The 17783-nt window shown below is 30.8% G+C and overlaps 1 protein-coding gene across 1 annotated transcript; it reads right to left on the reverse strand.

Moving 5' to 3' along the window:
- Positions 1 to 14934: 14934 nt before the first annotated feature.
- LOC116773344 (uncharacterized) lies at positions 14935 to 17011 on the reverse strand. The gene is made up of 2 exons (XM_032665782.2): positions 16472 to 17011; positions 14935 to 15798 (listed from the first exon to the last, which is right to left on the reverse strand). The coding sequence occupies exons 1-2, from the start codon at positions 16974 to 16976 to the stop codon at positions 15050 to 15052; spliced, it is 1254 nt and encodes a 417-aa protein (XP_032521673.1). The 5' UTR covers positions 16977 to 17011; the 3' UTR covers positions 14935 to 15049.
- Positions 17012 to 17783: the final 772 nt, after the last annotated feature.

Genomic DNA, 17783 nt, shown 5'->3' on the forward strand with positions numbered 1-17783 from the left:
AATTTTCCTTAAAAATCCGCTGATTAAAAGTATTACCACGTATTATATTCTAATTTTACATAACACAATAACATATATATAATGTATGTACATTACATTTGACTAACATATTTTCATATTACATGGACTTCACAGTTTTTCTTTCTGTTGAAAGTAGGATAAAGATATTAAAACACGGCACTAAGATGAAAACCAATGCAATAACTTAAATGTAAGAATAAGTTAGAAGCATATAAGTTGACATCCACTGCCACTCGCTATTCCAAAATCATGTGCAACCTTTTCCTTTAACTTAGAAGTTCCACCGTTTACATTATAAATGAGGAAACTTTAGATTTCATCCAATTGATTCCTTTTAAACCTCTTATCCGTAAATTCATATGTCCCTATATTCTTACTTTGAAACACACAATTAAAAAAAAATTGTAGACATACATTATAAGTCATACTTTCTTATGAAAGTAATTACTTACATGCGAAGGCCACTACAAAAATATTTATTTACTCCAAAGTTATAAGTGCCAACCACAACACGGCCAATCTAAAACAACTCATTCTAACACAAGTTTCATAATTATTTCCCTCAAATTACTGGGAACTATTTCCTAACGCCAATCCACCTTAAGTTTTATATGAAAATATTAGAAACTAGTTAAAAAGTATTCTACTTTTACTGCTTATATAAGTTTGTTACAATTTAAACTTGGTTATTTCAGATACAAAGTTTATTCAGCGTCTAAACAGAGACGAAAATAAAAATACATTTAGTTGTAACATTATAAATGTATTTTAGACTTGATTCACAGTGAAAGCTATGAACATTGTACATAAAAAAATAATTTATTTCATTCATAAGTACAGACTATTACATAATTAAAATAGCCCCGATGTTTTCATTCCCCCTGTACTGTAAACAAAATCATAAAAAATGTATTCAATCAGATTATTGGAAAATAACTCACTACAATACTAAATATTTCAAATTATTTTTAATCATAATCATCGAAAAACTTAAATGGTTTTCGTGTTATCAACTAGTTTGAATTATTTATTTTAATCAAAATGGAATATATAAATAACTCTATTTTGTAGATATTCAGAAACAGATATCGCTTCAAACCTGTTATTTTTTGCATACGGTATTCTGAAGGATCTGTCTGTCCAAGTATACTACGTGAATGGGTGAAATATGCACTCTACTTTAATTTTGAGAGCTTTCGCATTTCCAAATAATGATTTTTTCTTGCATATGAGAGAAGAAAAAGGTTTAAAGAACATTTCCAATTTTACAATTGGATATTTCAAAGCAACCAATGTTTCAAAGCATACACTTTGAACAAATATTGTATCAAATATATTTTTTGCATTTTAATAAAGAGATATTCAGAAATAAATTGTGTACTTAAAGATGTCAAAAATTTTATGTTATATAAAAAATATATTAATATTAAAAGTATGTTAATTTAAACAATTTTCTTTATCATTCTTCAATCATTTTAAAGTTCATAAATAATAATCAACAATTCCGTGTATTCCTAGCGCTCATCTGTATAACAAAAATCAACCGGAAATATTGTTTGTTGAGGTGCGACAAAAATAGAGGTACAAAGAGACGAACCTCTGAGGAACCCTGACCGGCACTGTTTCAGACGAGCGGCCATTAACAACTACACTTAAAGCGCAGTCCCACAAAAGTTCAAAATCCAAAATAACAGACCACTGGATAAGTTAGAAAGCTTACCAAAGCAGCTAGCGTGTCAGATATGTGGAAAACTTTCGACACGTTAATGGTAGCTGATAAATTTTCGTCGTTGTTTTCTAGATCTATAAGCCATAAACGCCTACTAATTGGGCGAAACTCATGTCATTCACGCATAAGATCATTTTCTTCAAAGTGGCACGGGGCGTCCTTTATAAAAAATAAGTTTTACAATCTTAAAGAGTATGGAAGCAATTGAAATTGAACGATAATTAGTAGGATCCACTTGGTATTTTCTCTTGGATACAGTTTGATACTATTATGTTAAAACACGTTCTCAGTTCTTGTTTATTAGCTAAAGAAACTTCTGTCAAAAATAAATTTAATTAGTTATTATGCGTTTTTCATGGTAAAGGCGTGAATTTTCTGGAAAGGTAAGGGAAAAGTGTTACTTTCTCCATTCATGTATGGCCCTAATCTCCCGTCAGGTTCTGTGGCTGTGAGGACTGGCCGAAGTCTATCTCGACAGCTTTGCCTAAGGGCAAAAAAACTCTAATGCCACAAGGTTGAACAGAGGGTTTCATGCCATAATGATGTATATGGTTTAGATAAAAGCTCTCTTTTTTAATCTAACATACAGAGCTTTGCGATTTTGGTGTTCGGGTTGAAAGTTGAACAAAGTCTTTAAATTACAACCCAACCAACATCACCAAACTCGCCGTGCCTTGTGGGCTTGATGTGGAGACTGAAAAACCGTTCGGGTCCGCTAAATCCCACAGAATTTCCTTTCGCCCAGTTGCCAGCCGACGCAATGCAGCTACCCAGGAATTAGACATGGTCAGCGTAGAGGCCTATTGGGTATGGCTATTCTACTAAATAAACTTTCTTCTGACAACAGGTTGTCAGTGGACCTTAAGACTTCTTCGGATCCGACTACACTTGATAACGGAACTGCCGAAACAACAAAATTCTTTTCGTTTTGCACTCGGCTCAAATTTGACGACGGCAGTTCATATCCCATTCAATGTCAATAAGCTCCATCAGACAACATGCTGGAACCTGACGAGTGGCTCAAGGACATAACTTTGTCTGAAGATTGATCACTTTACTGGTGGCCGATGTTATGGCCTCCGACTTAGTTGAATAAAAGAGACTGTTATATGTAAAAGTCTATTAACAGTAAGGAATAAATATTGAATAACATTAAAATAACTGTTTATATAATTTAGATAACGTATCCAAAAACAAAAACCATAACAACTTTTAATTACTTGGTGATAATATGAACTATAAAAATGAGAGCCCAATGAATTAAAACGCCAGAAGGCGTATAATGTACATTGTCTGAGATAATGAGAAAAATAATTATAAATAAATGGAAAGTAAGTGATGTAGAAAAAACATTAACCCGTTATGTTTTTCATAGACTTTAGGAACAGTGCGAGTATTTACTTTATATTATTTTATTCGATGCTGAACGAGCCAATAATATATCTCTTGTAAGGTATAGAAAACATCCAAATAGTCCAGTCAGTCACGCAGCGTTGAGCAGTTCATTTTAGTGATCTAAGACTTTCGCGAGTATTCATTTAAATGGAACTAATATTTTCGGATTCCTAGGCTGTATTTTATTATTTTTAAAACTACATACTCTTGACGTGTACGTTACTTTGGAGCAACCGTCATCATGGGCAGAAGACATTTCGTTTCGATAATATTTGTTTCATGTAAATGGCTATTGAAACTTAAAAGTCAAGTTGGTCCTGTACGAAGGTCAGTCTAGACTCTGTATAAGCGTCAAATTAACAACGATCAAACCACTTGAAATCAGATACCATATTAACAAGATCTACGACAGTATTATGTTAAAACTAGTTTTTGCCTGCGACTTCGTCTACGTAGAGTCCGGAAGTAATTTCAAAACCAGCTGTGATATCTATAGTTTGCGTGACGTGACTTCAAACACAATATAACTATTATGCCTTGATCCTATTGTAAATGTACAGAAGTTCGAAAAAAAAAAAAAAAACAAAAGTCGTGGTGGCCTGGAGGTTAAAGGACCGCCTCTCATGCGTGAGGGCGCGGGTTCGAAACCTGGCAAGTACCAATGTGATTTTTCATAGTCATATGTACTTTCTAACAGTATTTAGACACCACTGACGAACGGTGAAGGAAAACATCGTGAGGAAACCTGGACTTATAATTTCAAATTAAGAGTTTGAAATCGCCAACCCGTCTAGAGCAAGCGTGGCGATTAATGCTCAAACCTTCTCCATGCGAGAAGAGGCTTATGCTCAGCAGTGGGCTTCCGATAGGCTGATGATGATGATGATGATGATGAATATTATAACAATAAATATTGACGTCAGGACGTAAAGCATATTATTTTATGATATATCCTTCTTATAACATTCAATAATTAACACATATACAACAATAAAAAGGTGCTCAAGTGCTGCCATCTCCTCAAACCTGTTATCAAACTCCGTTACTCGTATAGTCGCTGCAATAAATAAATTGACATGTTGTAGAAAACTTTAAAAATGTTTAGTCCCGGTTAACAATAACTGAGTCTAAGTAATTATAAATGCTTAAACTTCGATGTTCATTCTTTGCAAATTTAATCCATATTCATGAAAATACAAAACAGTAAACTGCTCTTTAATTTTCGTCCTTTAAATTGTAAATAATACATAAATTATGTATAAATAAATATGTATTTACATATATGAATAGTTGACACCTCACATTTGAGCCTTAACGAGATTAGTATGGCTCCCAAACAGCTGAAGCAGAATATGTTATGGTCGGAGTCAATTTGGAACATAAACATTTATATTGCTAGCTCCTCTTGCCTTATACGAGACAGTCATTTTTTTTTCTTATATTGTTTCATTTATTTATTTAGGTTTGTTTTTCTTAAGCATAGAATATATCGATCTATAATTTTATTTACATCTAAAATTTTAAAGTCAGATAGTAAAACAATCTCCGTAAATTTATAATATCGCAGGAATTACATTAATCACGAAAATTATAATCCTTTATCAAATATTCGTAATGTAGGCGTATTCCCGAAGTATTGTTAAATTTATGTTTCAGCATTTTCATAGTAGTTTTTTTTCTTTAACAAAAACATTAGATAATGTATATATATATATATATATATATATATATATATAGAAATTTCGTAGAAGAATTTCGTATATTATTATATTTGGTATGAACAAAAACTTCAATCGCAACTTGGGTTTTTAAATTGAGCTAGTAATAATTCAAAGAATGTATTAAAATTTACGTCAAAAAAGATTCCCAGAGGGGAAATGCAATTTGCATAAAAAAGTCACAATATGGCCGTCACATTGAACGAATCCGTGATTTGTATCACATTTGATAGTTTTATGTATTGACCGTACATTTTATAAGTGACATTGAGACTTAATATTTTTTATATAACGTCATTGAAATCGATTACTATTTGGTGGAATGAATAATGAAAATATGTTAATATATAATTAAATGTACTTAGCATTAAATCTTTCGTCACGTTGGGTATATTTAGAGTTTTTCGGAAAGGGATATGTTACACATATGAGTAGTTGTAAGGGATATATCACAAAATTCATTTTATAATAAAAAGTTTGAATAAGGAAGTTTCTATATTAATCAAAAAATAAAACGAATGACTTAAAGTAAAACTTATATATATATATATATATATATATGTATGTACAATAAATATGTATGTCGCAACTGATTTTTTTAAACATTTATCCCTAGCAAATTGATATGTAATTTTTATGCACATTAAGTATGTATTTTGTACAAATATTAGGTCCTTACATATGAAATTGACGTTTTGTCGTACTGGCCACTTTTATCTCAAATATCTCTTCTTAATTTAAGAATTCTAATTTTAAATATGTGCAGCTATTTACTCACGCATTTGTTTTTCGAAAACCGTAATCCTAAGGTATTTCCATTTTTGGTTTTCTCTTTGCATCTATCAGTTTACTAAATGGAAAACTTTATGTATCTCACTATTTACAAGGAAGACATATATATATATAGATACTGCTGCTACTGATATTCCAATTTCAATGTACAATCATAACTGGACCAAATATAATTTACGTCGTGTTTTCCTACCGGTTGGCAGACTATAAATAATCCTATATCAAACAGACAGCCGAGGGCCGAATGTTTATATAGAGCTCCCCTTATACGTTTTTAAAGTTTATTCGCCAAAAATATAAAAGCAAACAGCCAGGAAACTGTCACCCGAATTATGACGTATATTTAGCCCCTTTACTAAATATTAAGATTCAATTATAAAGTCATGATCTCTATGTGACTTGAATGCGACGTTTTTCTTTTACCTGTAAAAATAGTGGAACTTATATTAAATTTTTTCGACCATATCATTGCTTGGATTTTTTTCAGAAATCAATAAAATTTCCAGACGATCAGAGGATAGACTCGGTAATATTCTCGTTTAACAAACTTTAATTTCGTAACTTGGGCTTTTTAATTATTATTATTTTTTTAATTTTTAAGAATTTTATGTCTGATTATATTTCATTGGGACTTTTCAAAATTCTTAATTCTAAAAACAATATAATTATAAACATACTTAAAATTACATTTTATCTCCTATTTCTTACAAAACAACCATCATTCTCAGCAGTTTAAAGAATTGAATAAGAAGCATGAAGCCAAAGATATTGAATTTAAATTATGACAATTGGCAATCAAACACATTTGCTCCAATCGATAGCATTACTAAAACAAAGTCTCACTCTACATGACTTTAAGTAAAATGGCTGTAGGTAAGGTCATAAATAAATTATTTTTAGTAGCGCATAAAATCGTTAGAATACTTAAAAATAAACTTATATTCGATTTTAACATCCAATATGTCATCTTACATATTACATATTTAATTCAATCAACAAGCAAGCGAAGAAAAGTGGAAGCTAAATAAAAATGAGTAATTGACCGACTTCAAAAAAGGAGGAAGTTCTCAATTCGTCTGTATTTTTTTGTGTTTGTTACGTCATAACTTTCGACTGGGTGACGCGAATGTAAAGGTTTTTTATTATTTGAAAGCTAGTGCTTCTTTTAAACACGTGTTCACGATATCATTAATGTTATGATTTACGCTTAACATAGAAATATAATGAAACTATGTTTTATTCTGCACTGTATATTTGTATTTTACAATTACTTAACGGTAATCGAACCGTCGAATAAAATGTAAAATAAAATAATAATAAAACCCCTTACCATATCCAAAAATCTGGGTTTCATATATAATTACCATGCGATAGGGATATATTTTAAACATAATAAAAGGTAATTGAAGCTAAATTATTTATTTATCTCTTCATTTATAATGTGTAGTGAGACTAAACCGTTATACCATTTAAAAGAAAGAAGAAAAAAACACGTAATTTAGATCTAAATTCGTATCATGAACTCAGGGGGTGGTACCACCCTCTCTCGACAGATCGATAAGAAGAATCACATAGTTGCGGTTTGAGTTAAGACACGAAAGTTCTATCGCCTGTATTGTAGTTCCTTATAACCTTCTATCGGGATCCAAAAACTAAAAATACCTTAAAGTACTATTTTTCATTAATTTTATATCTAAAAGAGAACATATATATAAAAACAATCATTAAATTTTATCTAAATCTTATAAATCAAATCTTATAAATTTTTTATAAGAGAGTTTTTAAAAAACTTAATTTTTACCATAGTTTTGCTTATTTAAAGAATTACAAAGAGAAAAAGTTCCTTGCACATACGATGGCATTAAATAAGCATTATTACAGTAAGTAAAATATTATTAGAAGCAACTGTATTTAACTCGATTCTACTTACTATTTGAAAGTAATTAACAGTTTTGATCTTTGAATTAGAGCTTTTCGAGCACGTAAATGCTACGTGAGAAAATTCCATACAATTAAGTCATTTTAAATCTTAAAAAACAATATTTTGATATATGTAAAGCTTTAAAAAAACAAATTACCACTTAATGTTTTTAATAATTGTACTGTCTTATTATAAAATTATTTTTTCATTGACTTGATGACTTCACTTTTAAATTACATACGCTGACTAGAAAAAAAGACAATAAGAGAATTCTATCACGATATTTTTATGTAATATTTATTGCAAAAAAAAATATTTAATTTATATTTTGATCTATACAAATAATGACTTTTTGTTGAAAAAGAAAACAAGTCCATGTACTTGTATTAAATTATAACAATGTATTTATATATCTATAACACTTTTTTTAATTCTTTTTTTCCCAATTATTTGGTCAACAATGTTTGGTATCAATTTATATTTCTGTTTATGTTTTACACAAAATACTTTAGAAAAACCAAATTTCGTAACAAGCGTATGTGTGTACATACAATGTTACATTTTCATGTTTATTAACAAAAACAAAATCCGTTTTAAATATATTGAGAAACATGACAAGTAACTCACATGAACATTAATTAATTTCGATTATTTATAACACTACGAAATTTTGTTTCGTTTTGGTTAGTTTCTTTGGATTGATTGGGTCCAGCACAAAAAGCACTCTCTTGAAACTTCCTTTCAAGACGCTTGTCCTGATCCCGAATCTATGATTACCTTATAAAATACTTCATTGAACTTTCAGAGGAATAGAAAAGTTGATAGCTGCAGTGAACCTCTTATCATCGAAACGAAAGTTCTTCAAAACAAAACATTCATCCGATAACTATGACTAATTAGCAGTCCACAGCCATGATTTCTCCTCAATAATTTCTGGCCTGCTTATAAAATTATTAGTAAAGTAGCCTGCGGCATTTATTTACCGATAAGACTTGGAACTTCTGATAAAATATTATCATAAAAAAACTTTCAGGGAATCCTTAAAGGTTTTCTCAGGCAAAAGACGTTTATTTTTTGTTATTTTATAAAGTAAAAAACATTGGCATTTATAATATCAGTTAAGTTACAATGTTCATAAAACCATTTTACCGACTTTGGAATGAAGTCATATTCTCGAGGTCTACGGAATGCGCCTTTTTTCTTATCGCAGGATAAAACGTAGAGCTAATATTACATTTTTGTTTCAACCATTTCATTATGAGGTTTTTTGCTCACAAAATTATATCTGTAGCAAAAGATTTGCTGTTATTTTTAGACTTTTATTATTCCGATTTCCATTTTGTATCTTCTTTAATTAAATTAATAGTTTCATTCCATATTTAACAATATGTCTCACAGTGAATGCACAATATTTTAATTCATTTTAATTTAGATTTTAAGCAACTTATGACGACTAATTAATAGTTCAAGTAAAAAGTGTTTATCTTAAAAGACTTCTCCTGTCAACGAACTTTAAATATTTTGGGGTAGTTTCAAACTCTATTATGTAATACTCTATTCCATTGCGTAGAGTCCATATTAATAAATAAATTTAACCTTATTAGCGTATGTGCCTACTGTTGCTTGAGTTTTAAATGTTGGAATAGTGTTTTCGTTTTCACGTTAATGAATTTATGTAACAGGAAATTAAATATTTATATGAGTCGTTCGAATCACGTACGCTGATGTTAATTATCGTTGAAAGTCAAGTAACGTTACTTTAAAACTCAAGTTATTTATCGTTATTAACTGGAAAAATTTCTTTGTAGATTGATTTGAACCTAATTATTAACAATAATCTCATATACCTCAGGGAGATAAATAAATTATTTATACAAGTAATGCAAGTGGTTAAGTTAAAAATCGATCAATAAATTAAACGAATTAAATAGAGTTAAAATGCGAGCAGTAAAAGAATCCTCGAAGATATTATAAGTTAAATCAGCGTCACCCTCGCTGTCAGTCAACTTACCTTATGATTCAGAACCAATATATTAAACAAAATGTAAATGAGAACTGCGTGGCTGCCTGCCGATTGGCAGACAATTAATAATCGTTTATGAAACAGACAGCTTCTGGCCGAATGTTTATACAAAGAGGTTTCAAGCATTTTTAATGTTTATATCCATATCTGTTTTTCAGACATGGCAAGAAACTTTTTTAAACTTTTTCCAGCAATATATAAATAACGGAATATAAAAAATAACATAGCTTTTGTAACAAATATAATAATAATACAAAAAAATATGTATATTGAAAAAAAAATAACAAATACGAATATTGGTAAAAGTTATTGAACGATATTTATATAGATAAAATTTTATGTGTCACTAAATTTAACTGTAGAATGACTCCATCAACGGGAAAAGAGGAATTCCATCTTTATTGCGGGGATTATATCTCAAAGGATATATATACCACCTCGACTCAGTTAACTTGCTCGTATGACGTCATAAATACCTTAATTGACTTTTACCTATTGCAATACGTTATGATACGCTCTTCTAGAAAATGAAATATTGAATATTCACATACCTTATCGGAAACCAGTAATAGTAATTCCAATAAAACTATGTTTTACGGATTTACTACTAGACTTCGTTGTTACATTTTATCCGACCAAGGGCGGATGGGATTAAAGAATCTATTTGTAATTCTTTTTTATCTACTTTCAAAGATTTATAATTTTTTTTGCTTAGTGCTGTCAATGTACACGGATCTTATATTTCTGATGACGGGTTGGTAGATAATTTACAACCGTCTTCTTTTTTTTTCTATTTCAAAAGCCTTGCGTATTAACGTGGCTTAATATCTGTCGTCAAAAATAAGAAACCTATTTATTTTAAGAAAGAAAAAAATAATGCAATCCCTTAAATTCTTATAAATAATCTGCTAAAATACTAGCCATCAATGTAATAATTTAGTTAAAAAGACATAACTATTTATGGTACGGCATATTAGAATGGAGGGCCAACCTTAATTTTCCATTACAAAACATGAAAAATTCTAAATTAACATCATTAGGGATAATTCTAAATTAAAATCTTTTAAGTCATCATTAAATCCAGAAAAAAAACATTAACACGAGAAAAAAACATGTTATAATATAAAAAAAATATCTCTAGCTTTTATCAAAATGTAAACTGGTTTCCAGACACATTTATGTTAACGATCTGTTTGTAGGAAAGTTAAACGGCCCTTAATGTTGTCTTTTCCCGTCGCAGCGTTATTTGTTTGATATTTAGGATGATAAATTCAAACAAATGATAGTAATCAGCATTTAAATTTATTTATATCCTCTATCCAAACTAATCTTCACAACTTATGATCGGTTTTTTGGAGAGTCAGCAGACGGACACATTAAGATTAATTTTTAATAGAGAGGCCCAATTATATCAAAATGTAACGTCAAGAAAATGTGATGTCTTGTTGCGTGTATCAAAAATAACTATATTTCGCTTCGCTAACGTTTCTTTGAACAGTTACAAAAAACAATTCATCCGACATCCAACTTTTTTTTAGAAATTCGAAAGAAACGGTCATCAGTGCAAAGAAAGCCGTGGAATGGATCAGGGAGGAAGACACAGGTAATACACTGCATTTAAGAAGCCTGGGAAAGAAAATATCACAATATGCTTACCAACTCGTCCAGCCACAAGGTCATGTGGAAGGATACGGCCAATTCTCTTACCTGAAACAAACCACTGTCGTGGAAATGCCTGACATAACCCGAGACATCCCTTACATCCCTTTAGGAATATAGGATAATCCTTCGAAGCGTCATAGTTGCATTTCACTAAAACCATGATACCAGAAAACTACCTCCGTAATCTCCTAGACTCTAGGACGTAGAGGGTTAATATTAAAACTTTGACGGAGCATAAAAAATGTATATACCCAATCGGTATAAAATAAAACAAAATTAAACATTCACTATCTAATTCAAAAGGCAGAGATTTTACTTAAAAAGAACTCTCAACTGAACTACCTTATCTTTATCATATATAACATTTATGCAGTGAGCGGAATCATTGCTTCAGCAGAGAACCTCTCCAAGGATTGGGAACCTGATTACGGATACGAACAGTGTTTCGGTATTTTATTAAAGGGACTTCTGATTTAAAAAACGATTGCTAAATTCCAAACAAAAATTTTAAGGTTTAATTTTAAAATTAAAAATTGATAATGAAATATAAAATCTTTTATATCAATTTAAAAAAAAAGAAATTCTTTTATGTTATCATTACTACTAACGAAAGACAACTTCTTAGAACCGTTTTACGGTACAAACTATTTTTCAACCCCAGACGCTAAAGAGTGTGTTTGTATCTATCTTTGTCATCGTAGTCTAATGCGTTTTTTTTTTCATTTCAAAGCTACTTTCCTTGCTGTGGTTTTTAACTATGTTTGGTTAGTATCGGCCCACAAGAGTATTAGGTGTTTTCCAAAATGATACATGGCACTTATGCCTATGTTTACTCGATAAGTGTCTCACGCTCGCCAACATAATCATTAAATTACTATTAACGCTTTTAAGGTTTATTTTTTCACTGTGTAAAATTTATGGAAATTACCTTCTACCTCCGTGTTTTTCGCAAAAATAACAGCCAAAAAAGAACAACTTTAAAAACAATGATATAACGTCGTGTCACTGGTTTAATTACTAGGCAGATTTTGTAGATTACACATCACTTTAGTAAAAAGGAAGTAATGAATGCCGAAATATGTTTTCGGAAACAAATTATACATATTCTTTGGAAGTAAATCATTTACATATTCAAATGAGACTTCGTTCAAGAAATGCAAAATAACTACACTTAACATAAAAATAAATATAAAATTAAATATTATATAAAGGTTTTACAAAACATGAAATTATTTTTAATGAAACTAGGCTTTTTTGATACTAAGCGTTTTTATAATTTTGTAACTACATAAGCACGACGTTACATAACAATAAAACATCCCAATGTCAATAGAGAAAATGACTGGAATTTATCTAAAAACTGGAACCCCCTCATAAAAGGTATTAAAAACTCATATCAGTAAGACTTCAAGGCACAATAAGCACATTAATAGTTAAATTCTCTAAATCACTATATAATATAAATATATTAACAGTGTTGCTAGGAGAAAACCAGATGAAACTTTGCCTGCTATAAATGTTGTAACAATCTTCGACTGGCAACACAGAAACAAAATTGAACTATATAATTATCTAAAACGAACACAAACATTTCAGTCTACATTAATTCTCTACATGGAGGTGACACTCGCACTGTATCGAAGATAATACGGTTTTAATCCCCTGAAGATACATCTGTGTCCTGAAGATAGGATGAATCAAGTGGTACCTGGTATAAGTGTTTCGAAATGTTTGAACACTTTTTTAAATGACTTAGAAACGTATATTTTAGGCTGTATCAATCTAAACCAATGCCTCATTTTTAACAACAAGCTAATAAAAAATCACAACATATCACATTCTCATGAGTTTTGTCCACCAACTATATACCATGATAAATTCCTTTCCCATACCTTTATCGACCATATTCTATAAAGAACTATGTATTATTATACTTCAAATGCTCGATTTTATAAACTATTGCCTTGTAAATTCAGAAGTAACCTTATAGTGATTCGCAATTTAAAAAAATATATAACACTGGCTTGAAACATGGCAATCTTTTCCTGAGCAAAAATTTTCATGGCGCATACGAACAGGTACATAACTGATTTTCCTTCAGGAATACTATTTTTCTGTTTCGGGTTTTTGCGAGACACCCAATAATAAAAGAGCACATCTCCATTATGACAGTTCGGATATTTATCATTAAGATAAAGGTATCATTTAATTCCTTTATTTAATTAAAAGTAATTTATAAAATGCCCTGATACATTTTTAAATAGACCAATAACTTATGTTACACGTTTCCTGTCAACGACTACATTCAGATATTATATTTGGCAGATTTTACAACTTATAAAAATAATAGCAGCGTTATATTGCTTTCGATATTAATGTAAAGTCAAAACTACTTTATTTTGCTCGTATTGTCAGTGACACGACGGTTATAGAGAGTTGTTCGAGTTTATTACGACATTAAATATTCAGCATTCATATAGTGTGAAGAGCTCTTAGGTTTTATCGTCTTTATTTATGAAAAATTTTAAACGTCCTGACACTAAACTCGCGACGAAACGTAAATTTTAAAAACGTCATTAAGTTTTAGAATCGATAGCACCTTATAAAGTACCCTAAAAAAGTAAAAAATAATATTTTGTCGATATAAGCTATGTATTGAAGCAATGTATGTAAGTTACAAAAATAAATATTTCCACGAAAAAAAAATGAGAGATATAAAATTTCTTGTTGTACGTACCTTGCAATTCATGAACAGCATATAATATCTGTTTCGCGTCTGCCTATAAATCGAAACGAAGTCAAAAAGAGTTAAGGTATTAAAATAAATAAAATTCTTATATACAAATACAAAAAACATACAAAGACGTGCATAGTATAATCTGCCAGTGTCGTGTAGAATGGAGGAGACACGATCCGGGATTAACTTTTGAATGAAATAAAATTAAACAGTCTCGACTGAAGATCTTTTTATTTTTGATAGCTAATATATTTGACATTTAAGCTAATGACATAACAAGTTTTAAGAAAACATTGATTGATGTAGTTAGTAAGCTCATCAAAAAGTTCGGAGTCATATTAAAGCACTCCTCTGACATTGTCCACTGCGTAGCTTGGAATGTGATGACGCCAAAAACAATATAAACGTTTTATATACCTACCACGCATCTTAATTTGTATTGAACGAGTTTGAGTTTGAAGTTTAAATGATCGCTCCCAACCCTTGAACGGGTTGATTATTCGTAGCATTTGAAAAATTAATTTTCATTAAATTTTACTCGGACGTACGAGTGAATTTCTTTATTGGTCTGCACATAAAGCTCAAAAAGCTGTTCTATGTCCAAATTTATACATAAAATTAATATCAACAGACAAATAGTCATTGAAGGGAAACTATGACGACAGCAACAAATCACTATGTCTTAAAATTTATAATTAACTTGTGAAGAATTTATAATGCTAATAAAATACATAATATCAAATTTTTCACCTTCCAACTTGATATAGCACCAATAAATTGAATACTACAACCCCAGTGTTGCCAAATATCTGTATCATGCATGATTAAATGGTAAACTTTTTAGTAGTACAAGCGGTTACTGGCAACACTCCAATACAATGTTGCCAGTAGTTGATGTACAATGACATAGATACATCGTTCTAAGATATTACACTATTTGTTTTAGAAGTTTATTTTTGCAATATATACTTTAACATGTTTATTTTGTTTAGTACTAGGCCAATATCTTGAAGATAAAGTTAAAAAGTTTATAGTGATGTTACATTTAATTTTAATAATACAGGTAACCATATTCGATGTCATAGTCGAGATGGTCTCTAGGTTTTTCCCCGATACCGCTGCGTCTAGTTTTAAAAAATTCCTTCAATTCCGGATAGGCATCCTTTAAAATCCTTGCGTTTTGCTTATTTATTGTACCATTTACTATTATATCTCTGAATGTGGAGTTTCTGACAAACTCCTGATTGACACCTCTTATCTCGGTCAGACGCTTCTGTAAGGCCGCGTCTATCTTTATCAATTCCATTTCGTGGATATCTTTAACAGCTTTTCTTTCCTTTATATATTGTTTCTTCATATCTTTTATGAATTTCTTTAATTGTTTTGTCTTCCTCTTTCTTGCTGTTGTGCCATTTCTGAATGATCTGTTTAGAATCTTTCTTATTTCTCGTATGATTCTTCTTATAGTCCTCTTAATTCTTCTTTTACGTTTCATCCTTTGCCTCAATCTTTTCTTTCTTTCACCTATCCGCTTTCTTCTTTTCCTTTCTTTGGAACCTCTGTCTTTGTTTCTCTTCTCTTCTGAATCCGTTGCTAAACTAGAGTCGGCGAAGGATACATCAAAGCCTCCATACAGATCATAGTTTGTTATTTGTAGAGCGCAACAGATAAACTTGGTACGGCCGCAGAAGTAATCACCGCGGTAGATTCTATATTCAGCCTCACATTCCACGGGCAGCATGCAGGATCCCCACGGCAAGTCGAACTGATTGGGATCTCCACATGGAACACCCCATGGTCCTGAGAATGTTAAATATTATATACAAATAGAACAAATATTTATTTTCAACCCTTTCATGGATCTCCAAAAAACTCATCACTTTTGTAACTGTAGCTAAATAGACGTAAGCTTTATTTTTTACTCGTCCTAATGTGTTTAGTGACAGAATTTCAGTTAATTGATTTATTTATTTAATGAAACAAAACATACAGGCGAAGAAAAAGTCAGGGGGAGTGAGAAGACAATCGGAAGTTTTTAAGAAACAGGCTTGTAACAAAAAAGTAATAGAGTAGCTGAAAAAATATTACGGCAAGCGAAAAATAGTCAGCGTGGGATATGGTTTAAAACAGCTCTGTTAACTCTCCCTCATCAGGTTAGCTTAGCATGATACCGGTCGAAGACCAAGTATTAAGATCACTTTACACATAATTTTGATTAGTTTTGTAACTATATATATGGTGATATGTGCGTTGAAGAAGAAGGTAACAAATGTAGATAATTTTTTTTTATTTCAAAAGCAGCAAACGAGCCGACGGCCTACCTGATGGAAGGTAGTCGCCGTCGCCCTTGGACATCTGCAACATAAGGAATTTTGCAGATTTTCTTGACGAAAGTTGCTTTGCCGACCTTGGTTGTGGGAGAGGGAGTGTAAAGTGTGAATATGAGTGATCTCCACCCTAAATATGAACTTACTTGCAGCTACCATATTGACCATATCTCCTTTGGGCAAAGAATGGTTGATAGCGTCCAACTTTTTATGCAACCAATGCTCCTTCCACTCTTCCTTCCACTTAGGGATTTCCAAACTGGAACTAGAGCTTACTGTATCCGTTGAGACGCTGGAAGTTTTCTTTCTCCTTGTAAGTTTATGTCTCCTTCTGATCATATTTAAGACAGGGTCCCTTCGATATCTTTGTGTATTGGCTGGCTCGAGGACCATCCTAGACATAATTTCATCAAATTGCTTCTCGTATTGCTTCGCCTTTTGAATAACCTCAGCTTTTTTTTGGGCAAGTTCGGCATCGTTCATGTTCGTTTTTTCTTCCTGCCCTTGATTAAGAATTCCATTATCTCTGTATCCATATTGGTCGTAATTGTTGTTACCTGGTTCATATAAAGATTGTATGGCATTGGTGAACGTCCTTATAGTTATAATTATTTGAAATAACAGAATAAAATAACAACTAAACTTCATCATAGAAACATTTTACATTGTAGAATGGTTTGGGGAAATTGATTTTATCATAAAAATATTTATATATAGAATCATAAAATTTTTATTATGTGATAGGTTTTCATAATACCAACTAGAAACTTACATTTTTTTTATATCAATTATTCGGTACATTTATAAAATAAATGAATTTCCTTAAATTTCAGTTTGAACACAAAACCAAAAAGTGAATGAACCTTTTTTTATTAAACTTCTATAGTCGTTTCCAACTATTGGCGCCAACATAAAAACAGCTATTCAAAATCAAATGTCCTCTTCTGATAGACAATGAAAAACTCATGCATAATTCTAAATAGCTTTTCGCGATCCGACCGAAATAACCAGGTGACGTTTTCAGATAGGGACAGGAAAACTAGTTAAAACGCGTGTATAAAATATTACTCTGAATTCAAATTTCGTATAAAACTATACCTCATGCGACCAATCGCAAAATAAACTTTAAACATGATAGTAACTGGCCTTATTCAATGATAGAAAAAAGTGATTTTTTTATATACATTACTTATTACGTAGATTTAAACAAGAGGAAGGACGGTAAAAAAACAGCATAACACTGAGAATGTCGGCTCTAGAAAAAACTTGAAGTTGATTATGTTCTCAATAATCGGTATTATTTGGAAATACTTTTAAGTTAATCCTTTTTGTTCGACCCTTAATGCAATAATTATTTCCACAACAATTTAAATTCAATGCGCTAATTCACATAAAATATATACATACTATTGTACGTATCAAGTTTTTAATCCACCACTTAGAACGTTGGTTGGTTAG

This window comes from Danaus plexippus, assembly GCF_018135715.1.
Source record: "Danaus plexippus chromosome 18 unlocalized genomic scaffold, MEX_DaPlex mxdp_20, whole genome shotgun sequence".
NCBI classification, from domain to species: domain Eukaryota; kingdom Metazoa; phylum Arthropoda; class Insecta; order Lepidoptera; family Nymphalidae; genus Danaus; species Danaus plexippus.